General features: G+C 45.7%; 4 protein-coding genes across 11 annotated transcripts in view; 3 read left to right on the forward strand and 1 right to left on the reverse strand.

The window, feature by feature from the left end:
• The window catches only part of LOC136714961 (cilia- and flagella-associated protein 57), a 5,688-nt gene extending 4,842 nt beyond the window's left edge, over window positions 1-846 (forward strand). For all 7 annotated transcript variants that reach the window (XM_066692615.1, XM_066692610.1, XM_066692609.1 and 4 more), the window contains one exon: window positions 1-846. This exon is cut by the window's left edge and continues 97 nt beyond it. The gene's annotated coding sequence lies outside the window, so the exon portion shown is untranslated.
• Window positions 847-4,200: 3,354 nt separating this feature from the next.
• Window positions 4,201-9,842, forward strand: cfap144 (cilia and flagella associated protein 144). Of its 2 annotated transcripts, XM_066692618.1 has the most exons (6): window positions 4,201-4,317; window positions 5,672-6,305; window positions 8,297-8,507; window positions 8,748-8,807; window positions 9,193-9,296; window positions 9,671-9,842. In XM_066692618.1, the coding sequence occupies exons 2-6, from the start codon at window positions 6,207-6,209 to the stop codon at window positions 9,782-9,784; spliced, it is 588 nt and encodes a 195-aa protein (XP_066548715.1). In that variant the 5' UTR covers window positions 4,201-4,317; window positions 5,672-6,206; the 3' UTR covers window positions 9,785-9,842. The 2 variants fall into 2 exon arrangements, with proteins under 2 accessions (XP_066548715.1, XP_066548716.1); XM_066692619.1 differs by lacking the exons at window positions 4,201-4,317; window positions 5,672-6,305 and adding an exon at window positions 7,231-7,248.
• Window positions 9,843-10,464: 622 nt separating this feature from the next.
• On the reverse strand, window positions 10,465-14,538 carry ebna1bp2 (EBNA1 binding protein 2). The gene is made up of 9 exons (XM_066692617.1): window positions 14,372-14,538; window positions 13,820-13,900; window positions 13,261-13,433; window positions 12,877-13,000; window positions 12,505-12,594; window positions 12,134-12,209; window positions 11,686-11,779; window positions 11,240-11,405; window positions 10,465-11,064 (listed from the first exon to the last, which is right to left on the reverse strand). Exons 1-9 carry the CDS (start codon window positions 14,444-14,446, stop codon window positions 11,014-11,016), a joined length of 930 nt encoding a protein of 309 aa, XP_066548714.1. The 5' UTR covers window positions 14,447-14,538; the 3' UTR covers window positions 10,465-11,013.
• Window positions 14,539-14,740: 202 nt separating this feature from the next.
• Window positions 14,741-27,122, forward strand: cfap57 (cilia and flagella associated protein 57). The gene is made up of 23 exons (XM_066692616.1): window positions 14,741-14,949; window positions 15,250-15,436; window positions 15,995-16,308; window positions 16,423-16,682; window positions 16,926-17,094; window positions 17,373-17,525; window positions 17,783-17,922; window positions 18,097-18,262; window positions 18,500-18,613; window positions 18,726-18,938; window positions 19,404-19,577; window positions 19,779-19,940; window positions 20,161-20,316; window positions 20,544-20,637; window positions 20,920-21,110; window positions 21,318-21,491; window positions 21,768-21,926; window positions 22,998-23,141; window positions 23,277-23,393; window positions 23,489-23,623; window positions 23,815-23,958; window positions 24,055-24,181; window positions 24,910-27,122. The coding sequence occupies exons 2-23, from the start codon at window positions 15,277-15,279 to the stop codon at window positions 25,083-25,085; spliced, it is 3,642 nt and encodes a 1,213-aa protein (XP_066548713.1). The 5' UTR covers window positions 14,741-14,949; window positions 15,250-15,276; the 3' UTR covers window positions 25,086-27,122.
• The last annotated feature ends 49 nt before the right edge of the window (window positions 27,123-27,171 follow it).

The raw sequence follows: 27,171 nt of genomic DNA on the forward strand, positions 1-27,171 counted from the left end.
GCAGCGCACCCCGGGAACCCTGGCCCAGTGGAGATCCAGACCTGCTGGACTGCGGGGACCAGACAGTGACAGCGACCAGGCCTCTTTGTGGATTCCAGCCCAATGTCCACACCAGCAGGAGACCCAGGCAAGGACCTATGGGGCGCCATTTGTGTCAAGCATAATGTCATGCAGGAACGCGCTTCTGTGCAGCAATACACTTTGTGCCACAATCTGTAATTAATTAATTAATCTAATTCATTTCTTTGAATTCTTGCAAATTCTGTGCACGAGATGTATTTTTCCTGACATCATTCTGTGACACAGTGCACTCGGGCATTCGACCCGTCCATGGAAGGCAAAGTACATTTTACTTGTCCACAAAATTGCTAAGGACTAAATAAGTATTTTGTAGGAGAAAACACACATGATGTGCACGAAATGCACTTTCGTGAGTCACATGACTCGATTTGAGGCATCATCATGACACGCGAGACATATTGGCGAATCCGATGAGAGTTGTGGGGCAATCGAGTTTAAATTATAAACGTCTGTTTTTTAAATCGCCATTTCAACAGCCGTCAGTAACTCCCAATGCAGCAGACCGGCTAAATTTAACACCAGCCAGTTTGATATTAAATAATATTTAAATATCTGGAGCTGGTAATCATTCAGGGTCGAGACTGTCTTCGAATAGATGAGAAAAAATCCACTACACGTGACATAACACAGCTGCATGAAAGCAGACGAGTCATTTAAGAGGAATGAGGTGGGCATGTCATCCCCACTTACTGAAACCCAACCCCTCGTCTTTTTTACAAACGCAGTTTTTCACAATGAATGCCCCCCCCCCCCCAAAACCCCAAATATATAGATAATTATGCAATGTCGTTCGATCGAATTACTTCCAAAATATGGTTGTGCTCAATCTAATCTCCACAGGGCCGGTGTGCTGTGGCCAGGGTTAGTGATGTCACAGTTTAGGGCGTCCACTTCGAGTCTCTAGTGTCACACGACTCAGATGGTGTGGAAACACACAGTTTGCTTACAAGGCTACAATTGGTTTCATAATATAATTCACAAACAGAGTCTCATACTACGGTAGAATAAAACATGTTTTTTTATCTTGCATCAAGTGAAAACGCACGTGTTGTATCAGCTCCAGATATTATTTCATTTCAAATTGGCTGGTTTTGAATGTGGCTGGTCTGCTGCATTGGGATTTACTGACGGTTGTTGAAATGGTGATTTAAAAAACAGACCTTTACAATTTCAACTCGTTTGTGCCACAACTCTCATCAGATTCGCCAATATGTCTCACGTGTCAATAAATGAGTCATGTGACTAACAAAAGTGTATTTCGTTCCATGGAATGACCATTTCATGTACATATGTGTTTCGTCCCACGAAATGACCATTTAGTACATGTAACGTGTTTAGTCCCACAAAATGACCATTTAGTACATGTAATGTGTGTTTCGTCCCACACAATGACCTTCCTGGAAAGTAATGTGTATTTCGTCCCACACAATCACCGTGTCACGTACGTAATGTGTGTTTCCTCCCACACAATGACCTTCCTGGAAAGTAATGTGTGTTTTGTTCCACACAATGACGGTTTCATGTATGTATTGTGTGTTTCGTCCCACACAATGACCGTGTCATGTACATAATGTGTGTTTCGTCCCACACAATGACCGTGTCACGTACGTAATGTGTGTTTCATCCCACACAATGACCGTTTCATGTACGCAATGTGTGTTTCGTCCCACACAATGACCTTCCTTGAAAGTAATGTGAATTTCGTCCCACACAATGACCGTGTCACGTACATAATGTGTGTTTCGTCCCACACAATGACCGTGTCACGTACGTAATGTGTATTTCGTCCCACACAATGACCTTCCTTGAAAGTAATGTGTGTTTCGTCCCACACAATGACCGTATCATGTACGTAATGTGTGTTTCGTCCCACACAATGACCGTGTCACGTACGTAATGTGTATTTTGTCCCACACAATGACCGTGTCACGTACGTAATGTGTGTTTCGTCCCACACAATGACGGTTTCATGTATGTATTGTGTGTTTCGTCCCACACAATGACCGTTTCATGTACGTAATGTGTGTTTCGTCCCACACAATGACCGTGTCACGTACGTAATGTGTGTTTCGTCCCACACAATGACCTTCTTGAAAGTAATGTGTGTTTCCTCCCACACAATGACCGTGTCACGTACGTAATGTGTGTTTCGTCCCACACAATGACGGTTTCATGTATGTAATGTGTGTTTCGTCCCACACAATGACCGTGTCACGTACGTAATGTGTGTTTCGTCCCACACAATGACCGTGTCACGTACGTAATGTGTGTTTCGTCCCACACAATGACCTTCTTGAAAGTAATGTGTGTTTCCTCCCACACAATGACCGTGTCACGTACGTAATGTGTGTTTCGTCCCACACAATGACCGTGTCATGTACGTAATGTGTGTTTCGTCCCACACAATTACCATCCTTGAAAGTAATGTGTGTTTCATCCCACACAATGTCGGTTTCATGTATGTAATGTGTGTTTCATCCCACACAATGACCGTGTCATGTACGTAATGTGTGTTTCGTCCCACACAATGACCTTCCTTGAAAGTAATGTGTGTTTCGTCCCACACAATGACCGTGTCAATTACGTAATGTGTGTTTCGTTCCACACAATGACAGTTTCATGTATGTATTGTGTGTTTCGTCCCACACAATGACCTTGTCATGTACGTAATGTGTGTTTCGTCCCACACAATGACCGTGTCACGTACGTAATGTGTGTTTCGTCCCACACAATGACCTTCCTTGAAAGTAATGTGTGTTTCGTCCCACACAATGTCGGTTTCATGTACGTAATGTGTGTTTCGTCCCACACAATGACCGTGTCATGTACGTAATGTGTGTTTCCTCCCACACAATGACCGTGTCATGTACGTAATGTGTGTTTCGTCCCACACAATGACCTTCCTTGAAAGTAATGTGTGTTTCGTCCCACACAATGTCGGTTTCATGTACGTAATGTGTGTTTCGTCCCACACAATGACCGTGTCATGTACGTAATGTGTGTTTCCTCCCACACAATGACCGTTTCATGTACGCAATGTGTGTTTTGTCCCACACACTGACCTTCCTTGAAAGTAATGTGAATTTTGTCCCACACAATGACCGTGTCACGTACGTAATGTGTGTTTCGTCCCACACAATGACCTTCCTTGAAAGAAATGTGTGTTTCGTCCCACACAATGACCGTGCCACGTACGTAATGTGTGTTTTGTCCCACACAATGACCGTGTCACGTACGTAATGTGTGTTTCGTCCCACACAATGACCGTGTCACGTACGTAATGTGTGTTTCGTCCCACACAATGACCTTCCTTGAAAGTAATGTGTGTTTCGTCCCACACAATGACCTTCTTGAAAGTAATGTGTGTTTCATCCCACACAAGGTCGGTTTCATGTACGTAATGTGTGTTTTGTCCCACACAATGACCGTGTCACGTACGTAATGTGTGTTTCGTCCCACACAATGACCGTGTCACGTACGTAATGTGTGTTTCGTCCCACACAATGACCGTGTCATGTACATAATGTGTGTTTCGTCCCACACAATGACCGTGTCATGTACGTAATGTGTGTTTCGTCCCACACAATGACCTTCCTTGAAAGTAAAGTGTGTTTCGTCCCACACAATGACCTTCTTGAAAGTAATGTGTGTTTCGTCCCACACAATGTCGGTTTCATGTATGTAATGTGTGTTTCGTCCCACACAATGACGGTTTCATGTACGTAATGTGTGTTTCGTCCCACACAATGACGGTTTCATGTACGTAATGTGTGTTTCGTCCCACACAATGATGGTTTCATGTACGTAATGTGTGTTTCGTCCCATGGAATGACCATTTAGTACACGTAATGTATGATTTCTACACAAAATTGCTAAGCACGAAATAAGTAGGCTATTAAAATGTACTTTGACCTCCATGGACGGAATGAACACTTGAGTGCATTATGTTCCTGAAATTATGTCAGGAAACATACATTTTGTGCACAGAATTTGAAAGTGGACGATATGAAAACACTTTCATCATTTCATCAACTAAACGAATCACAGCTATTGTTCTTTTCGTGGCACGATGTGTATTGCTTCACAGAAGCATGTTCTTGCAGGACATTATATACGACACAAATGGCACCCCATAGGTCCTTGCCTGGGTCCCCTGCTGGTGATGGAGATCACGGTGGGCTGGTATCCATGAAGATGTATAAATAAATAGCTTGATTAACCTGATTGTTGTCCATGGTATGCACTCTGGGATACTTAACGAACCTGCAGTGCGGAAGGGTGACCATGAGCCATCCCTCCTCACTTTCAAACATTAACGGGGATGGCATAGTCCAGTGTGCAGTGATTACTGATGTGTTATTGGCAGCTCACCTGTGTCACCTGCCTGAAACAGGTTCTTCTCTAGTATTTGCCTGCCCTTTGCACCATCCATTTTTCCTTCAATCATAAGAAGCTTTCCAGACCCTGCCTTGGAGAAACATCCCTATACCTGCACCACCAGGTGTGATTATAGGGATGGAGGCGACTCATAGATGTGGTGGGTCTGCCTCAAATATAACTCATGGCATTCAGACCAAACCAGATCTTGTCTGACCACAACACCTTTTGCGGGGATCACTCGGGGTGCATTGAGATGCTTATTTTTAGTTATGGCTTCAGTCTTGATACCCTGCTATACAGGCTAGTTCTGTGAAGTGTTCTAGATATTGTTGAGTGATGCCCATTTTCTCCCAACTCAGCCATTGTCTTTTCCCTCATCCAACACCCTCATCCCCTCTCGCATCTCTTCCTGCTTGTCTGCTATCTCTGCCTGGATGCACTCACACCAGAATAGCTGGAATCCTGTTATTGTAAGATTTATTTTCCCTTTCCACCCTGGCAATGGCAAACATCTAAACTTCAGTTTAAGGCTATTAAAATAACCAAAACTGCTGCAGAGATTGCACTCAAACGTCAAACACTATGACTGAGGGCAGAACTCACAAATCCGCCCATATGTGAAACTGTGTGCGACGCAAACCATCACAATAATTGTACCTGTTGTGTAATTCTGGAAATGGCTTTATACTTACCAAAACTGATAAGAAGAAGAATATCATAAATTTTAAGAAAATACAAATATATCAATACAAAATAGGGTAATCTTAAAAAAAAAAACATTACTGAAACTATTCTAATGCTAATGCTAAAACTATGCTAATGAACATTTGCATTGGAATACTGTTGTAGTGACTACTTTGTGGTTTCGAGATAAAAAAAAACAAATATGGGGTGTAAAATGGATATGTAGTCGTCCATAAACTACACTGTGTAGTTCTGTTCAGGTCAGCTGCCAGAGAGAAACTCTTCCCACACTGAACATAGTGGAACAGTCTCTCTCCTGAGTGAATGCACTGGTGTGTGTTGAGGGGTCCTGTCTGAGAGAAACTCTTCCCACACTGTTCACAGCAGAACAGTCTCTCTCTGCCAGTGCAGTGCTGCCTAATAAGCCCTGATGGGCTCGGGTTTCCCTTTATTGCAAGAGAAACCTTTGTCCAGCAGGGGGCAACGCACTGTTACTATTTTGTCTTTTTTCTTCTTCTGTTTGCAGGGAGCTGATCCACCAGGCCAGACGAGATGGCGGGATTCCGGTTGACAGAGCTGCAGAGTCTTGGATCCTTGGAGCGGTCCAGAGGTCGAGGCAAGAGGAGATCGGTACGGACCGGGACCGACAAGGGACCTAGCCAGAGGAGTTGGCGGACTCCTCACGGAGTGGGTCCCAACCAGAAGCCCGGCTGACCATCTACCCGGAGCCCGGCCTGACCAGGACTGCTGACGACCGCTGACAACCCCAGCCAGGATCCAGGAGAGGCCTCAGATCCCAGGGGCCGACCAGGCCGAACGGCGAACGGCCCTGAGGGAGGCTTCCTGCAGCCAGGGCCTGGACTTCTCCCCACAAGGCCCGCTCCCTGCAAGAGTCCTGGAGGTGGAAGCAGCTCCCCAGCCAGGTGGACTTTCCCCGATCTCCAGATTGAGAGCCTCTGCACCCTTTCCCAGGTAGGAACGAGCAGCATGGCCCAGCGGACGGCCGGAGTGAGGCGCCATGATGCCGAGAGGCTGGAGGAAAGACAGCGGCCCTCATCCGGATGGAGTTCAGCAGGTCCATGCTGGAGAGGGGCCTGGGCTTCGCGCCTTCTGAACTGAAGTGTGTGGTGAAACTGCCTGGACATAGAGACGTGTTTGAGGTGAGTTTTAAAAACCCTCAAGTGCTGGAGAGCTTTTGGAGTATTTATAGAAAGAAGAAGGATTGCATGCCCCTGAGTGACTTTGTAGTCGACGCTCTGACTGATAGAGAAATTAAAAAATATTCAGTTTTTTTATGAAGCAGTATGATGTAGAGGTATGGCTGAGGAGACACTGCGAGATCCTTTCAGAGAGTAGGAAAGTCAATGATGAGGATGGGGTTTGGACCGGTGCTCGGCGGTGGCAGGTGCACCTGCAGGTGGAAGTGGCCGCCATCGGCAGATTACGCCACCTGTCGAGCACCGTAGTTTTAGGTGTAAACAGGGGGCTTGTCTTCTACCATGGCATGCCTAAGCTTTGCAGGAACTGCGGGGCCCTGGGTCACTTAGCCGCAGTCTGCACTGTTATTAAGTGCAAGGTCTGTGGCGGGGAACATCAGACCAGGGCCTGTAAACAGGAGAGTGCCTGCAACCTGTGCAGTGGTTGAGGGCACCTTTTTAGGAATTGTCCCTCCTCCTATGCAAATAGGGCGCGGGCCCTCGAAGGGAGTGGAGAAGAAGAAAAACAAATTGAGGATCCTCTAACGGAGATACCCCAGGATATGGGTAGAGAGGAAACAGTCCTCAGGAGTCTCATAGGCTCCCTTTCCGACTCTGGGTCGGAAGTGGAGGCGGAGGGGGAGAAGTGGACGTTTGTGGCAGGAAAGAGGAGAAAGGCAGAGAGGAGGAGAGTGAGTGGGAGGGTGTGATGAGTAAACGGGTTAATTCTGCTAGCTCCCCCCCCCCGCCGCCAGCAAATCCAGAAGGTGCAGGATTTGTCATAACACCTGCATGATGAACCACAGCCTGCAGAGAGGTGAACCAGTGACACCAGTGACACCAGTGGCAGGAGCCCATCCAGAGCGAAAGAACAGCACCAGGACTGGAACAATCTGTTCTGCAGAATGTATTAGTGATTTTCTTTGTTGTTGTTGTTTTTTATTTAATTTAATTGGCGCTTTTGAGTTTTTGTCACATACTTGCAATTGTTTATGATTTGTTAAGTTGAATGTAAACTGGTTTTAAGAAAATAATGTAGAATAAAAATAAGAGAATTTCACTTTCCATTTTAAGATCAGTTAGTCAACAGAAGCAAATTTTGAAAGACTGTTGACAACCCCCTCCCTATACCAGATTTTGAAAATAATTATGTTTTAACACCAGAAATTGCTTTAAAATGTAACTATATGATGAATGAAATACCAATAAATTAACCACAATGTGTTTTTCATGAACCCTGTACACTCACACTGTGTACTACAGCCATGTTCAGTAAAGAGATAAAACCATTTTTTGTTTACATTATTATACATATATAATTGTATTACAAACGTTGGTTATTTATAAACAAAAACAATACATTATAATGCAAATTTAAATCACAAACAATAGACTAAAACAAATCAAAATAATACGCCGTACACTGGAAATACACTGAAAAGCTTGCATAATAAACAATGAATCAATACCAACTAAAAATCAGTCACTATCAAAACCTGTGCCATCTCGTCACAACACTGGATAGCTTTTGCTAAAAACTACAACTAAACAAGTACAACTGAGAATAAAACAATCAACAATAATATACAACCATATTTATATACTTGTAAAACTTGTAAATTGTCGCAAAAATACCAGTGGACGCTCTAAACGACCTGCGATTGGATAAAATCGTCACATGGTCGGCGTTGGATTCTAGAATGAGAATGTGGAAGTGCTTAAGAATGAACGAACTCGCCGCCTCGGAACTATTTAGCCCCTATTACGTCATAGACCCTTTATACTATGCCGATACGAGCCCAATAAGGAAAAGGCAATGTGTGGTACAGGACAGTCCTGCACAGACTCACTGCGCCCCCGGGGCTCTGTGTGCGTTGTTTACTGTTGCTTAGTTATCTTACGCATGACGCTCCCGGTGGCCTCCACTCACGTCTGCAGCTCTCCTCTTTCATTAGAAGCTAGTGGTGTGCCATCCTGACCCTCGGCACTTGACACACTGCCCGCACCAGGCAGGGGAACACAAACCGATGGCCGCCAAGGGCAGAGAGAGGGAGAAGGAGCCGCTGGACTCGGTGCACCAGAACGCCATCCTGTGCGAGACCATCCTGAAGGAGCGCCGGAGCCAGAAGCTGCACACCGACTTCAGCATCAACCCCTTCATGAAACGTGAGCAGAGAACAAAAATGCATCTGGTATAGTGCGGTCTCGGATAAGAGTTATAACTCACTAAACTCCCCAGCGATGTGGCTGAAGAGACAATTTGGGAACATTCAAAAACAGACTGGATAGGATCCTTGATCACTTAGTTATTAATGGACACCAAACGAGCACGATGGGGCGAATGGCCTCCTCTCGACTGGACACTGTCTCATGATCTGTTATTAATGATGCGTCTCCTGTTCGCAGCGCATGTGTTGACGGAGAAGGCAATGCCCAGGCACCCGTACGAGGACGCAGAGGAAGACCGTATGTACACACTGTGGATTATACCTTTGCATTCCGCTAATTTGCACTAGTAATTATATACTTAAACATGAAATTAAATCTTCGGCGGGGAAAGGGGTCATGCATACATTTAAAAGTTCATTTAAATAGTTTGACTTCCGATGCAATCTAGTAAATACTGTTTTGTGGTTGTACATTTTTGGTTGTTGCAAAATCCATAATAAATGTATAACCTGAAGTACCACCCCATCTTTCACCCTTATGTTACCACTTAAAGCCCAAACCTCCTGTAGCTAAAGGCCTCGGCCTCTGATCATGTGGTTTAACTGGACCATGGACAAAACCAGTCAACCTGCCAGAGAGCTTAGCCAACCCCCCCTCTCCATTTTCTCTCGTTGTCTTGTAGCGACCTTTTTAAAAATGATCCACGGAGCCAGACTGGAACCCACAAAGAAGTACACCCACCCCCAGACGGAGAGCCAGGAGATCGGCTGGATCAGTACCCCTCTGGTGAGAGCGCAGCAGACGGGTCACAGGGGTATCTCAGTCACCTCACACCTGTGGTTGGTAGCTAAGCTCGGTGACAAAGTGGCCTTTACTCTGCACGTGGGTGAGATTTCCACACACTGAGGCAGATCTACCTGGAATCTCAAGCTGCTTTTCAGTCCTCACCACACACATTGAATGCAGTTAGCCCTACTGTAAAGTCTATATTTTGCAGTAGCACAATGAGACGTGATCTTTGTAGAGTTCCACACGGCTCAGAGACTTACACAATGGCTTATTGCCTGAATTAATATATTTGCATGATATGGAAAAAGTAATGTACATTTATATTTACACATATCTTATGTTGCACATGCTAATCGTTTCCCCCCGTTCAGATTGTTCAAGATCGCAGCGACCGAAGACTCCACTTTGCTCGACAGAATTCAGAAATCACAAAATATATGGATGCAGCGTGGCGCCTGAAAGAGCAAACCCAGAACTTCGGGTAGACTTTCCTGCAGCATAAAACCCCAGGAGTGAATTAAATAAAAAACAAACCTACAATCATTCATTCCCTGTGTGCAATTTTTATCTACCATTCTCATCTGTCATCTGTACATCAGTGGTTTGATGTAGCTGCATTCACTGAACCCCTCGCCAGCAGTGTTGAAATGGCAGGATGAAAAGTCAATTAGCTGACAAACGACCTTCCCCGCTTCACAAGCGAGCTGATTAACACAGTCTTTCACTCTGATATGGTCTTGGATAGACTTTGACAATTACAGTTTTCATTAGCTTCAATCTAAACAAGGTTAGCATTTCCTTCCAAGTCATGTCTTCAGATGCAGCAACAATGCAGACTACCCATAAGAACACAATCATTTCCACACAAATAAAATGTGTAAATGCACTAAATTACAATTCAAGCCACTAAACAAATCAATTCTTTCACTGCTATACTCAGAATATAAAAACAACAGGTCTCATTTTCTGTTACCATATTAATAGACACTTGTTTTTAATAATAAAAAGGCATTTATTTTGGATACTAGCGATATATATACAAAGGGACACAAAACTCCTGGCACAGGCATTTGTCGGGAGGTCATGTGACAATGCATGCCATTTTCATTAGTCCTGTAAAGTCTTTCAGTAAGAAAAATAACAAATCGGAAAGCCCAAGCACAAATTATTCATGAATTTAAGTCAAATTCAGGTTTTATTTTTTAACCAGATCCTCATATTCTCAAGAACAAGCCAAGTGCAGTTCAACCAAATTCACCACGTGTTTATTATTTAGTCCAGTCATGTGTGCGACTGTCCAGAGGCTGCTGTCCTGCTTGCTTTGGAGAGAAAATTAAAAGGTTTCGCCAACATGACTCCGAGTCAAAGCCACCGAGCGTCTGTGCGGACAGTCTCCCTGGATGCCCAAGAAAACACACTGACATGTGCCAGAGCTGCCCCAGACGCAGGTCAGGCAGCTATTCCGAGCCCTTGCTTAGCGACACCATTCTGCAGCTGGCTCAGGGGACTGGGCTGAAAAAAGGTTCAGAGATATCAACCCACTTGTCTGGGGTGTTGCGCAGGGGGAAAGGAGCCAAAAACTGACTTGGCAGGAGTTCTCTCAGCCCAGAAACTGGAGCCGGAAACGGTACAGACAAAAACAAAAACAAAACAAATGACCCAGACTTCAGAGACCCCAGTTTGACCCCAGAGGTTGCTCTCCTCCGGACTGTACCTATCGAGAGCGATTCTTCATCTTCCTCCGGGTGTCCTTGCCAGGTCTCTTCTGCAAAGGAAGTGGAGGACAAGAAAAGTCAGACACAGAAACACACTCGACTGACAGGAGGGCTTTCAAGCCATTCTAGTGCTTCAGCGTGGAGGAAAGGCCCTGTTCAAACCTCCCCCAAGTGAAGGACGGGCACTGTTTGAAGCTCAGGGAACTGTGGGAGGTTATTACTCACATTCTGCTTCCCTCCTTTCCCAAATTTCTTGCCGCCTTTCGCGTGAGCGACCTTGGACTTGAACCCGGAGACGTCGTCGTGGCTCTCCTTGGTGTTCCACTTGGAGCCGCGCTTCTTGCCCCCGAAGCCAAACCTCTGGTCTTTGTACTTCCTCTTGGCATTGGATCTGAGGACAAGTGCAAGATTACTCCCCAAGTTGTGTCTGGATTCATTGGGACATTTCTGGACAAAACATCTCCTCCTCAGACAGGAACCCGGAGACATCTGTCGGCGCACGTTCAGTTTAACAGTTTTGCCGTACAGGACTAATGCTTATTTATCGTTCATCAAATATAGCAGTTAATATACAAACAAGGTATACACGCCATTTTTAATTGTTTTTGTTTTGACATTAATTAAAACATTTAGGTAGAGAGACAGACACACAGAGAGACAGGAGCGCTTACCCCTTTTTATTCATGGCTGCCTTTGGCGCAGTAGCTCCCCCCTTCTTGCCCTTTTCCTGATCTCCATCCAGGAAGTCCAGCTTGTCAGTCATCCCTGCGAAGAACAAGAAGGATCGTTACCCTCCCCGGGACTGACACCGAGGTATCGACAGCAACACTGAACCTGCCTCCCTGCCAAAATCAAAATCCCTGCCTACGATTCTCCTACAGCACATGCAAGAGCACGGCACGGCACTAACATCCCGACTGACACCTTCCCCCTCACACTACACAGAGTCATCAGCACCCCACGCCAACTCCACAGATTCGGCTTCGGAAACGCGACCAATTCAGCTTACTGGTCACGTCACAGAAGGAGCTAAATGTCTCGTGTCAAGTGACTATCAGCCCAGAAGCGGACAAGCTCGCCAAGTCTCCCCTCGCTCGGTCGCCGCGCCGCCTAACCCACCTTTCTGATATTTCTTTACCGCCGTCATCATGGCTTTCTTCTCCTTCTGTCGTTTTTGCAAGACCTCCGTCTGGACCTGCAAGGACACAAAGGACAATGTCACCAATGAGAGACTAACACAACCGGGAGCTCATACAACTGGACAAAATGGATCATTTCAATTTCACACCCGAGAAGCATCACCTCCCGATACGCTGTTAAAAATGGAGTTGTTTAAATCAGAATTCAAACCCACGCATGAACAGGCAGCTCAATTATCACGGAATGAAGAGAAATGCTTTTTAATTCTGTAACATGACAATCTTTTGAAATGTAAGCGACACAGTTGAGAGTCGACAGAGACAACGGATAAACTCTTAATAGAGGCTCACCTTCTTGCTGAACTTCCTTTGCTCTCGCAGTTTCTTGGCCTTCTCTGACTTCTCGGCAGCGCTCTGCTTGGCCAGCAGTTTTGTTCTGATCTACAGGGTGACAGACGGCGTTCACTCAAGACCATCACGTATAGATACTCACGGTTTACAAGGTCTGTAACTACAGATTTAGATCATGATTTAGTGGACGAGACCGTTTTAAATGATGTCACCCCTTTGTAGAGTCGGGGGGATTACTTTAAATAAAATAGGAAAAGTTATTACCAAAACCAATTAACAATTTTACATCAGTTATAATGGTTACCACAATGTGTATGGAATCACTGCATTGCCTTTATGACTATTTCCCTTCAGTGGGAATGTGAGCCTCACCTTTTGCATCTGCTGGTCAGTCTTGGCCATCTCAGCAAAGTAGTCCTCTGGCCTCTTGGTGGCAATGTTCAACTTCTGTAAGCGTGGCAATGCCAGCAGGACGGTTGCTTGGGCCTGGCGGTAACTAAAAATAATAAAACACACTTGTTATAAACATAAAATTGTCCATAAAAGTGGGTACCAGACAAAAAGACAATAAAATTATTGTAACAGATGAAAGCTGGCAACAGCAGTTAGCAAACTCTTAGACATTAATATTACATACATTCTTTTTTACTGCAGGAAGACGGTTGTTTGCGTTTACAGGATGAGGGGAGTTATTTTGCTATAGCAGTCTAACATCTGTCTGTCATAACAGTTGTATACAGGCGGCTGCAGACTCACAAGAACATCTCTCTCTGGAAGTCGTCCTCGGTGCTGAGCTCTTTGCTCTCCTGTGCCACCGTCTTCCCCTCCGCTTTGGCCGCCATGTCCGGAGCCGGCAAGTTCGTCAGGTCCAGCCTCTCCACCCAGGGCAGGTCCTTTTTGAAGTCTTCTAAACACATCTTCATGGCCTCCTGGAGACTCGATAAGGAGAAGAAGCCAGAGATTAGGAGAGTCGCAGGGGAGATTGCGAGAGCAGTCAGTTCAAAACATTACAGCTGTCTGGCAGCTACTAACATAGCGATACAAGAATCACAGCCCATCCGTTTATGAATGACCCCAAGGTGGGCTTTCAACAACACGGCTGGGGAACTTCGATCCAGTCTGTTATCACAGTCTCGCGTCTTCTGTTCTGAAAGCCTATAAACTCAGTTTCCACGTGAAAGAAACATTTTCATTTAAACATGCAGGGAAACAAAAGCATAACTTCATTAAGATCACAAGGATGTGTATGACATAGATAGTAAACTCATGGTAAATATGGCAGTAAAACTCTGCTGAGACAGGAATCACAACCCACCACGTTGTTGACGGTCGTCTTGGGCTCCAGAGGGATGTTCATGCCAGGTTTCAGCAGCCCTTTGCTGAACGCTTCTTGGAGCTTAAAAACAAGCAGCAGAAAACTCATTTAAAAGAAATCAACCAAGAAAACAACTGTATCCTTTGAACTCTACGGCAATGGGGGGTGTTTAATACTGACCAAAATGCCATATTGGACAAATGAAAATAGATACAAAGACAAAGCTTGTATCATGCAGAACTGCAAATGTATTTCTACAACAAGCAACTTTAAATACCATTACAGTCGTGTTAGTCAAGTATTGACAAAAGAAAACAGAATATGGTGCTGTATGATACTGTGTAAACCAGTGTGTCCAGTCCTAGTCCTGGGGACCCAGTGCCCTGCTGTTTTTTAACCCACAATCAATTAACTAAAACCTTAATTGAACTAATGAATTGCTTTATTTGACTTAAAAAGTAAAAGACCAGTATTGAGAATCACTAGTGTGAGCGAAGAAATGACTTTACCAACATTACTATCAACGTGGACTAGTTATAAACATGCGCTCACCTCGCCATCTGACAACTCCCTTTCTTCCTCGGACTCGTAACCCAACTGTGCGTCGTCCTCTTCCATAACGTCCATCTTTTACACGAGAAAATAAAACCTGAACTCACGGAACTGCTGCGCCGTGATATGAACTCACATGGAGACACACAACGTGAGCGGAAGTCCGACAGCAATGACGTCCCCCACACTTCCGGTCCGGCCGCACAACCCCAGCAAAACAGTTCCTACCATCACACTACATCATAGACTAAGACTGAGCTAAGAGATCAATGAAGATGAAACAAATCGTACATCAGAAAACAAAATAGTTGAACAGTCACATTATTTATGAGCACACAATACTTTAAGTTTAAACATGTTGTGCATAAGAAGGAAATGGACTGCAAATCCCGGCATCCTCCGCGAACACGTACCGACGTCTGGGCACGTTTGTTGTTAAGGTATCACGTCAGGAAACTGTCCGGCTCCTTGGAAACCCACCACACAAGTCTGGAGACAGAAAATATGGTTTTGTTTTCCAGGATAGAGGAGTTGTGAGTTGGACAAAAAGATAACAGAAGATACAGAGAGCACACTTGGTGAGTCACAATAGAATTCCAGAACATTGTAACTTATTGCAACAATAATAACTTGTTATAAGAGTGTATATAGTTACTCTTCCAATGTGCAGTACTTTATTGTATTTATATTTTCTTTGTTCAATATGGTCTATACAGTAGCCAGTTATGCTTATCTAAGTGTGTCCCTGTTATTGTGCATATGCTGCAGTAACATGTTTTCTGTGCTATTCACAGTATGTAAATGTTTTTCAAATCTGATAAGATGTAGATATTGTCTACATTTAGTTTTGTCATGACGAGTTTTCATTTTCTCCACAGGTGAATGTCAGTTTAACTGCAGGAGAGATGATGTCAGCGGTCGTGGTTCAGTCTCATCACATCTTTGGCGTCCGGAGGGGGGTGACCAACAACCTGTGTTACTTTGATGAGCAAACGGTCATCTTCCCATCGGGCAACAACTGTGTGCGCTACAACATCGACCAGAAATGGCAGAGGTTCATTCCAGGTGTGTGTATTTCTAGGGATGCATTCTGGCTCGAGAGGTAGTTGTTCATCAAAGTCTGCTAAAGAAAACGGAGAAATAAAAAGGTTTTCAGTAACTTCATCATCTTCTTCATCTTCCTCATTAACTCTAGGTGTCTCTGAATCGAATTGACGTTGCATACTTTATTGGTGATCCCAGACAAGTTGAAGAATGTAGATTGTTATGTGATCATAAATTAAACATGATACAATGTAACATCATGTTATATTTGCCTCCCCTTTATTTTAAGAAGTGAAAAACTCCCAAAGGTACAAAATTAATGCAAAAAATCTAACATTGAATTAACTTTGTCGACTGAAATCAGCATAGCAGCCACAGTGGATGCGATTTATGCGATTCATGTGACTCTTGACCACTACATCCATGCATGCTTAGTTTTTCGCCCCCATCATGTCTGTAAACCTAGTGTGAGTGTAAAAGCTTTTAAAATAGGGCCCCCAGTGTCAGTGTAGCACCTTTGTACCATTCGCTCTGCCTGTTGAATTTTATTGATACCAAAAACAAAAAACCCTACACCAGGCACGGAGAGAAGTCAGGGCATGCAGGCCTTGGCCATCAGCCCCAACCGGCGCTACCTGGCAGTGTCCGAGCGGGGGGAGAAGGGCACCATCACCGTGTATGACCTGCAGCACGAGCAGAGTCGCAAGAGGAAGGTCCTGAGTGCCGGGGACCCACCGGCGCAGGAGTTCGTCTGCATGGCCTTCTCCCCAGACTCCAAGTACCTCATCGGCCAGTCGGGGGCCCCAGACTGGACCCTCTTCTACTGGATGTGGGAGAAGCAGAAGGTGCTGGCCTCGGTGAAGACCAGCAGCACGACCAATCCCATCTGCCAGGTACCGAGCAGCTCGTTGTCAACTAACGTCTGCAGCTGCACCAAACTGCTCGTCCGCTTGGGTTTTTAAAATCATACTCTCCCTTTCCCTCTCTCTCATTCTCTGTGTGCACAGGTTAGTTTTAACCCTCAGGACAACACGCAGATCTGTGTCAGCGGCAGGGGGGTGTTCAAGCTGTTCCGCTATGCAGAGGGGGTCCTCAAACAGTCCAACTTCCAGAAGCTGGAGGCACACAACGTCCTGTCCCACGCCTGGCTGTCAGATGAGCGTGTCATCGTCGGCACGGAGTCCGGGAGGCTCCTGGTAATGGAGGGAGGAGATCTGCGCTGGGAGATGAGTGTGGCTCCGAAGCCCTCCACCCAAGACAGCAACAGGTACGGGGCAGCCTCTGGGCCTGAGAAGACCCCAGCTATAGACCCTATACACTGATGCACAGCTTATATAGGTAGCACAACACCCTTACAGGATTGTCTTTGAGGGTTAATTGTCATATCATCTATCTGCTCTGAAGATACAATCACATATGACCTGTATGTGCTCTGCAAGACAGGATGCCAAACACGTTTTTGTTTGATTGTAGTTGTTTTGAGACTTGCATTCCTCTGTTGTTCTTTTAGATCGCTTGGGAAGAAAAATGTGGACGAGCCCCTCTCCGATGCCCTGCCTCGCGTATCAGCCATCGCTGCCTATTCCAAGGGCTTCGCCTGCGCCGCCGGGCCGGGGACCGTCTATCTGTTTGAGAAGACCGAGGAGAAGGACCACTACCGGAAAACCAGGGAGATCCGGGTGCGAGAGAGTTTGCTCTTGGCCTTTTTCCTTACAGACATGTCACCACTTTCCTAAAGCAGATCCTTGTTTCTAGATCTAGATCTCCTTACCAGGAAAATACTATAAGATATTATAATTAGGATATTAGAGCTGCTCCAGACTCCATTATTTTCTCCAACGAGCCAACAGAAAGATTCAGAGAGTTCTCCAGTATGAAAGGAGGGATGGTATATGAACCTGGTCTCTCTCCAGCTCTACAGGCAGCGCAGTGACCGCGTTGGTGTGTCTCTCCCCAGATTCCCCAGGATCAGTGCAGCAATGAGCCGAGCACCGCAGAGGAACAGGAGATTGCCACTCTGTGTATCAGCCCCTCGGAGGAGACCCTGGCGACCAGCACGGGCCGGGGCCAGCTCTACAGCATCACTCTCTCCTCGGCAGAGATGAGCAAGGTGCTGGAGATGAACTCCCATGCAGGCCACACCAACTGGTGCCAAAGCAAACTTCTCTTTATTCGTGCACTGCTGTCCTGATGTTCCCAGCAGTTATAAGACCAAGGTTGTGTCTTCATATCCAGAGCCCTCAACAGGATGCTTTCATAATACAGTTGGCTAAACGATGTGCATCTGGGTTGAAGGGCTGTGTGAGGTTGTGCTCCACACCCCCAGGTGAAGAGGTACTCAATGCGTGCCACATGTTTCTTTTGCAGGGGGAGCCGGCGCACTTCGAGTTCCTATCGCACTCCTTCCACTCGGGCACCATCACCGGCCTGTCCGTCTGCATCCGCAAACCCCTCATCGCCACCTGCTCCCTGGACCGCTCGGTGCGGATCTGGAACTTCGAGACCAAGTAAGTCGAGCGGCGGTGGATTTGGAGAGGGGATTCATTCACTGTGGTTGCTGGATGCTCCTGCCACCATGAAAATAACCTGACGAGTATAAGGAGTACAGCGTAAGGGTGCAGTTAAAGTCATTTTCATGCGTTTGTCATCAGCTGTTTTTGTTGATATCTTTGTCCCACCAGTGCCTTGGAGCTCTATAAGGAGTTCCCGGAGGAGGCCTACAGCATCGCGCTGCACCCGTCCGGCCTCTATGTCCTGGTGGGATTCTCAGATAAACTGCGGCTGATGAACCTTCTCATCGATGACATCAGGACCTTCAGGGAGTTCACTGTGCGCGGGTGCCGGGAGGTGAGTACCAAACAAAACAGCCTCCTCAGTCAGGAGCGGATGTCCGGATGGAGAGAATGGATTTGTTTTGTGTGGTTTGCCTTTTTCTCTTTAATGCCGAATCCATACCACGTTTTGCTGTTGCCCTCTGTGATCTGAATGCGAATTGATGTAACTGGCACCCCAGGGAGGTCAGACAGCGGTTTTCTTCATTTCCCCTCTGGGTTTTAAACTCAGACTCGCCTCTTCCCTCCCCAGTGTGCGTTCAGCCACGGCGGCCACATGTTCGCAGCGGTCAACGGGAACGTCGTCCACATCTACTCGACCACCACCTTCGAGAACACACAGAACCTCAAGGGCCACAACGGCAAGGTGAGACGGGCATGTGCCGCGGCCTGCAGCGTGCTGTCAGTGTGGCCATATCATGTCATAATACATAAGATCTGGGAGAGTCGCTGTGCTGATTTGCCTATCTGCCCCTCAGGTGCGTGCCGTAGCGTGGAGCGAGGACGACAGCCGGCTGGTGTCGTGTGGGATGGACGGCGCCGTCTACGAGTGGAACACGCTCACCAGCAAACGGGAGTCAGAGAGCGTGCTCAAGTCCTGCAGCTACACCGGCGTCACCCTCTCACCCGACGCTAAGACCGTCTTCGCCGTGGGCACCGACTGCACCCTGAAAGAGATCACAGACTCTCAGGTGTGCGTCAGAGTATCCACCTTGGCCGTGATGAAAGGATAATAAGAAGTATATGAATAATTTATGTTTGTCCTTATTGTTGGTGTTATTGTCATTTCAAATCATGTTTTGTTGTTGACGTGAATGAAAAGAAACGGGGAACAGCATGAGGCCCTCTTGACATTATTCTTGGCACGGAGGGCTGAGAAACAATAGCAGGGCCTCTATTTTTAACAGCTGCCATAAATAGATCAATGCCTGGACGTGTTGACTCAGGCACTGGCTCTGTTATCGTAATTCAAAGCGGTGCTGAAGAGCGCGGCTCATGTGTGCGCCACGGTTGCTTCCTGACCAGAAAACAAACCCCCACCTCCATTTCCATGTCCTTGAAGCTCGCCTCTCGTCACGCACGACAGATACGCATTGTCGTCTGCTTTGTTGTGAACAGAAGTGCAGGAATGAAAGCTCTTGCCCCTGCTTTTACAGATCCTGCGCGAGGTGCAGTCGGACGGGGTGCCATATATCAACCTGGTGATGTCACGCTCCGGGCGCATGCTGTTCACTGGCACATCCATCGGCACCATACGGGCCATCAAATACCCCTTGCCTATACAGAAAGACTGGGTTGAATACCAGGCTCATGCGGCGCCCGTGACAAAGGTTCCCTTCCTTCCTATGTCAATATTAATGGCTAGAGCATATTACTATGATGATTTATTTGTATTAACTGTGTAATCCACCCTTAGTCTAAGAAGGCTGTACAAATTTGGCATAAACCTGTAATCGAGAAGTCCATATTACTGACATATTAATGACAGAACCTGCCTGCTTGTACCGTGCTGCTGGCGAGGGTGTTTTCAGATGGCCATCACGTACGATGACCAGTTCCTGCTGACTGTCTCAGAGGACGGGTGCTTGCTGGTCTGGAAGATCAATGACAAGGAAGGGCGAGGCATGAAACGGGAGAAGGAGGTCGGCTACACCGAGGAGATCCTCATCACCAAATCTGACCTGGAGGAGAAGGTAAAGATAGCACTACGCTGTTGAATGGCTTTGGTTGGGTTCTGGCTTGGGCAGTCCACATTTCCTCATCTGTATTTCACCTCGCCCGACTATTTTCCTAGAGTTGTTTAGTATGTGGAAACCAGGCTTCCGCACGTACCGCACGAGCAGAAAAACCTAAATCGAATGAGAACGCCGTGCGTAGTTCTTGCTTTAACCGCGCTCTCTCCACACCCTGCAGAACCAGGTCATGCTGGAGCTGAAGACAAGGGTGGAGGAGCTCAAAATGGAGAACGAGTACCAGCTGCGACTGAAGGACATGAACTACAACGAGAAAATCAAGGAGCTGACGGAGAAATTCATTCAGGAGATGGAGTCCCTGAAGACGAAGAACCAGGTGAGCTGGCACTGGGACCCATTCCCGTGGGGGTCTACGCCACAGGACTCAAACGACCATGGTTGTTTAAATGCACAGAAATAAGAGCCATCGTTGTTCTGATCGGAAAAGTAAATATCAGGCTTTTTAGTCATTGCTATTTAGTAAATTAGCAATGATTAAATTAGTAAATTAGGTCTCCCTGGCTGGTGATGCTACTCAGTTTATCCTTGCCTTGCTCCACAAAGGTCCTCAGAACTGAGAAAGAGAAACAGGCACTGACTCATGAGGAGGCGATGGCCGAAGTGATGGAAAAACATTCGAAGGAGCAGCAGGATTTAGGTAATATAGAACTAATCACCAGTGTGGAAACATCACAGAGGTGTCTGGCATACGCCTCTATCCATTTCCAGTACTTCAATATGAAGTAATCAATTTCTCGCATATTCCCTTATGTCACTGATTACATCCAAGCCTTTTTGGTGATGAATCTCATCATACAGTAGCTGAACAGACATCAGAGAAGATTTCTGTTATGGCTCTCAAAATGGCAAAATGAACAAGAACTGATTGAATCTCCTGATGGATCCTGGCTCCCTCCCTCTCTCTCTCTCTCTCTCGCAGAGTCGACCAACAACCAGAAGCTGATGCTGGAGTTCGAGAAGTACCAGGAGCTGCAGGTGAAGTCCCAGCGCATGCAGGAGGACTATGAGAAACAGCTGCACGAGATGGAGGAGAGCAAGACCCTGGCGCTGGAGGAGCTGACGGAGTACTACGAGGCCAAGCTGCAGGAGAAACTGCTGCTGCTGGAGCAGGTGACCTCGGGGACGCAGAAACTGGACAGTTGGGATGAGTGGGAGGGGTTGGGGAAACGTGAGGATCCTTGGTTTTCAGAACGCTGATACGTCCCCAATCTGATCTAAAAATTAGCCAACATTTTTTTAGTTCCTTGTTAAGATGCATGGGTTCAAGGGGTCCCAACTCACCTCCCCTGTCTCGGCCCCCCGTCCTGTCTCCCGCAGTGTCAGGACGAGTCGCGTGAGCAGGTGCGCGAGTTCGAGGAGTCAAAGAAGCAGATGGAGGAGGACGGGGACCGCGAGATCCAGGACATCCGGATCAAATACGAGAAGCGGCTCCGGAACGAGAAGGAGGCCAACCTGCGGCTGAAGGGCGAGACCGGGATCATGAGGAAAAAGGTGAGACCGCACCCAGGGAGGAAGTAGATTAAATCAAATCCTCCAACCTGGATCAGAGTGAGTAACGTCAACTGGCAGCAGACATCTTCTGAGCAAAGCCTGACGCTCAACCATGTGCTGACAAGACCTTCTGTCTCTACCCACCTAATACACACATTTCAAAACACATATGTATGTACTAGGCACAACAGGATGGTTCATACAATGGATAACTACAGTATATTTGTTTGGAAACATCTGTGAACTCCAGGTTGTCTCTCTTGTTTGGACACTCAGTTCGGCAGCCTGCAGAAGGAGATCGATGACAGGAACCTGGATATCGATAAGCTTAAAACAGAGCAGCAGAAACTCCAGGGGGTCATCAAGTCTCTGGAGAAGGACATTCTGGGTCTGAAGAAGGAGATCCAGGAGAGAGACGAGACCATTCAGGACAAGGTCGGTGTGTGTGTGTGTGTGTGTGTGTGTGTGTGTGTGGCAGAGGAACAAAATAACCTCAAAATAGTCCCACAATTAAATCTGTGTGGGGTACTTTCTACCAATAAGAAATTAGCCAGTTTTAGGAAGTTCTTAACAGATGCTGAAACATCACACCCTCCACTTGCAGAGAATCAGATTCATTCCTTCAGCTTTGCTCTTACGGTCAGATTGCCTGGTGTAAAAAGGACTCCCTGTATGTCGCCTGAGATTATCATTCCTGATCACTCGTTCATTAATTTCTAGGTAACTGAATGAGTAAATGGGAAGTGATCATCTCAGCCAACAGACAGGAAGTCATGTACAGATATCTTTAAATGATTTCCAGATCTCTCTAATTGAACAGGATGTCTAAATGATTTGTAGATATCTCGAAATAGGAAGTTATTTTAAGATATCTTCAAATGTATTTCAGATATCTTGAAATTAATTGGAGATATCTAGAAATGAAATAGATATCTTCACATTTATTAATTTGAGATATCTGTAGATAGTGAAATGAGATCTGAGATTCGTTTACATATATCTGTAAATGATTTAAAGATATCTTGAAATGCAGTTGAAGATATCTCTAAATTATAACTTGCCTTGCCATAGTAGACAGATTATATGAAATGATATTGCTGTGAAACTCGCAGATTGCTCCCAAACCAACTCTTTGTTCGCGGTTTCTTTGTGCAATGTTGGTCTTAATTGATATTTTTCTCAGCGCTGACTGTCACAGCTGCTGCTTATGAAAAGATTGGCCCCAAGACACCTTTGAAAACAGAACGCTCTGCATTCCAAAGGCTATCATTTAACAATTTCAAATAATTAATTGAAAGTATAGAACAATTTAGAATAATCAAAACAACATTCAAGGAGAGGAGTTTATTCATTAGGCTTAATTGCCACTCCTTAGGATTCCGTACCATGCTTTCAATCCCAGTTGATAGTCATTACCTCGTGACAATCAAAACACCCTAGGTGGAGCGGCCTCTCAAACGAGCATCTTCTGGGGCGACTAAAACAAGACCTTGTTTTTGTCTGCAGGAGAAGCGCATCTATGACCTGAAGAAGAAAAATCAGGAGCTGGAGAAATTCAAGTTTGTGCTGGACTACAAAATCAAAGAGCTGAAAAAACAAATCGAACCCAGAGAGAACGACGTCAGGGAAATGAAGGAGCAGATTCAGGAGGTAAAGACAAGGGTCACTGTACTACACTGCCAAGGACATGAACGGAGATCGGAAAAATGTAAATCATACACTGTGGGTTTCAGAATCGCATAGAAACAAAGCTGGTCCCAATAACGACGTGGTGTTTCTTGTCAGATGGAGGGCGAATTGGAGAGCTTCCACAAGAGCAACACTCAACTGGAGCTGAACATCACGGAACTCAAACAGAAACTCAAAGCCACGGACAAGGAGATGCACAAGGAGATGCAGAGGGTATGTCTCTCCTCCAGGACCGGGCCTCTCGGGCCGAGCGAGCACCTGTGGATCTTCTCTGTACGTTATTCATGAACGCTTTCCCTCTGCCGCAGGTTCGAGACGTGGAGGCGTTGGTGAGGAGGTTCAAAACGGACCTGCACAACTGCGTAGGTTTCATTCAGGAGCCCAAGAAACTGAAGGACTCCATCCGAGAGCTGTACCACAGATACGTCCAGGAGTCCGACGTGGTGAGAGCCTCGAACATCAACTCACAGCTGCTACAAACTGAAGTTCAGCAGCAGAGATGTGTGGCTGTATCAGGCTTGAGCTGCGAGCGATGAGAGGAATAAATAATAAGGCTTTGCTTTTTCTCTCCATGGTGCTGCACTGGGCTGGGCTTGACTCGGTCTCTGTGAACGCTGCTCTCGGTCTATTCCAGGTGGACATTGTGGGAATGGATGCAGATATCCAGCGAGAGTACGCCTCTCAGAGGGAGCACCTGGAGAGGAACGTGGCCTCGCTGAAGAAGAAGCTGGCCAAGGACTCGGAGATCCACAGAGCCGACAACGTCAAGATCATGCAGGTCAGACAGGGGTCACCGGACTCTTTTTCTGTCGGATAAATCTTCTAAATAACGAACATGCTTTATCTATTTATATGTTGGATTGCCTTTGCGCAGGAAAACGTCTCCCTGATCAAGGAGATCAACGACTTGAGACGCGAGCTGAAGCTGGTTCGGACTCAGGTTCACGACTACGAAGTGATGAACAGAAAGAACCAGAAGCAGAGTCCCACGGAACTCAGAGGTACATTTCTGTGTGACCGATTACTGTCCCCTTTAATCAAAAGCCTCGTCTCTATGCCTGACTGGGAAGTGTCCAGTATGGCAGCCAAATTATAATTTAGAGATATCTTTAATTTCGAGATATCTGATAATTCATTTAATTCATTTCTATGTAACTGAATAAGGAAAAAGGAAGTGATAATCTCAGCCAACATACAGGGAGTCATTTGAAGATATCTTTAAAAGAACAGGAAGTCATTTGGATATATCTTTAAGTGATTTGCAGATAGCTCTAAATGATCATTTGTCTTGCCATAGTCCTTGGCTTCAGTGTGAGTTAATGCAGCTGTTATTTTCTACCACTGGGTGTCAGCATTATTCCAGTTTATACTCAGAGCCCATATTAACAACAGGAAAGATGGATCGAGCATTACAAACTTTACTATGGCACTGCAAGGTATTTTCCAGGGGGACAAAAAAAAAAAAAACAGATTTGTCAGTTAAAAAATAATATATACTAGGACCTGAGCTTAATGTATTCTAATTGTTGCTGTAGGAATGTACATCATTTTGCATGTGCATTAGCATATATTTGTTTTGTTTGTTTTGTTTGTTAATTTTATCTTTAAAAGCAACAACAACAAAACAAACAGGAAAACCACATGGACTGTTACACTGCAAATATTGTTTAAGTAACATCCGAACAACTTCAAGATAAGTATTTGTCATATATATGCTTGTTTTGTCCAGCGCTCTCTGCCGACAACTCACGCATTGCGGTGGCCCGGCTGAACTTCGAGCAGGAGGCCGACCGGATCATCGGTCTGCAGCGCGGGGAGATCCAGCGCCTCAGAGAGCAGATCCAGGGCCACAGCCACGCTCTGCGGCCCCCGTCCGGAGGCAAACTCCCGGCCCTCACCGCCTGAGAGAGCGGGCAGCCCCTGTGCCCTGCTGCACAGCCCACCACCACACATTCGACAGACAACAGCAGCACACAACTCTATATACCCAGTGTTTGGTGATAATATCTACAGCTCTGGAAAAATTAAGAGATCACTGCAAAAGTATCAGTTTCTCTGGTTTTACTATTTATAGGTATGTGTTTTAGTAAAATTTACATTTTTGTTTTATTCTATTAACTACTGACAACATTTCTGCCAAATTCCAAATAACAGTATTGTCATTTAGAGCATTTATTTGCAGAAAATGACAACTGGTCGAAATTACAAAAAGATGCAGTGTTGTCAGACCTCGAATAATGCAAAGAAAATAAGTTCATGTTCATTTTTAAACACAATACTAATGTTTTAACTGAGGAAGAGTTCAGAAATCAGTATTTGGTGGAATAACCCTGATTTTCTATCACAGCTTTCATGTGTCTTGGCATGCTCTCCGCCAGTCTTTCACATTGATGTTGGGTGACTTTATGCCACTCCTGGCACAAAAATTCAAGGGGCTCGGCTTTGTTTGATGGCTTGTGACCATCCATCTTCCTCTTGATCACCTTCCAGAGCTTTTCAATGGGGTTCAGGTCTGGAGATTGGGCTGGCCATGACAGGGTCTTGATCTGGTGGTCCTCCATTCACACCTTGATTGACCTGGCTGTGTGGCATGGAGCATTGTCCTGCTGGAAAAAACAATCCTCAGAGTTGGGGAACATTGTCAGAGCAGAAGGAAGCAAGTTTTCTTCCAGGACGTGGCTTGATTCATGTGTCCTTCACAAAGACAAATCTGCCCGATTCCAGCCTTGCTGAAGCAGCCCCAGATCACTACGGATCCTCCACCAATTTTCACAGTGGGTGTGAGACACTATGGCTTGTAGGCCTCTCCAGGTCTCCGTCTAACCATTAGACAACCAAGTGTTGGGCGAAGCTGAAAATTGGACCCATCCTTACTGCAGTCCTCTATGGTCCAATCCTTATAGTCTTTTGCAAACCTCAGCCTGGCTCTTCTTTGCTTCTCATTGATGAAGAGCTTTTTTCTAGCATTGCATGACTTCAGCTCTGCCCCTAGGAGCCGTTTCAAACCGTCCTTGCCGTTCCCTTCACCCCGGCTGCTGTTTGCCATTCTTTTTGTAGGTCACTTGATGTCATCCTATGGTTGTTGAGTGACATTCGAATGAGTTGGCGGTCATCCCAGTCAGTGGAGAGTCGTTTTCGTCCTCTGCCGGTCTGTAGCTTGTTATCCCCAATGTCTGCTGCTTGACCTTGTTCTGATGAACTGCTGTCTTTGACATTTTAAGGATGGAACCAACCTGATGCTCACTGTATCCGTCTGCCAGTAAAGCCAGAATTGAACCCTTCTTTTCACTCAAAACTTTCCTTTTCAACTCTTTTGGCATGGTCAATAGTTATTTTTTTATTCCAATTACTTTTGAGGTTGTACTAGCACTGTTTTTGCTGTCCAGCTGGTCCTATTGCAAGAGGATAGTGATGACCACAGCAGTGGTTTTTATACTTTTCCTTGTTAAATAAGATTTGGTTCAGGTGATCACCTAATCAGTAGCTTATTCAGTACAATGAGGTGCCTGTGTTGGAATTCAACAGACACTGCAATGGACTGGGTGCCATACATTTAGAGATGCTGATTTAAGTGATGTAGTGGTCTCTTATTTTTTTCCAGAGCTGTATATACAAATCCGAAATAAAAACATAAATTCAATATTTTTGGGGGGGGGAATGTTTTTACAAATGACTAATGTAACATAAAACAATCAATATGAACCTGCTATATACATTAAAAGTGTCCTATTACTTCAACAATATCTTAAATATGTTAAATAATTAAGTTTCACAGCAAAGATATTGTTTGTCTGGTGTCAATGAACCGCATCTGCTCCCTCTAGAGTCCAGACCACACCCACAGAAACCGGGAAACCATGTCATTTTCAGAGGCTCCCAAAAGTGTGAGAATGTGACCGACCTCCTGCAATAAAAACAGCAAGATGTAAATATAAAATGTGAACAAACTATCTCTGAAATCCAACCCAGAGCTAATTTGACTCTCATTTAC

Source organism: Amia ocellicauda, chromosome 19, assembly GCF_036373705.1.
Source record: "Amia ocellicauda isolate fAmiCal2 chromosome 19, fAmiCal2.hap1, whole genome shotgun sequence".
Taxonomy (NCBI): Eukaryota; Metazoa; Chordata; class Actinopteri; order Amiiformes; family Amiidae; genus Amia; species Amia ocellicauda.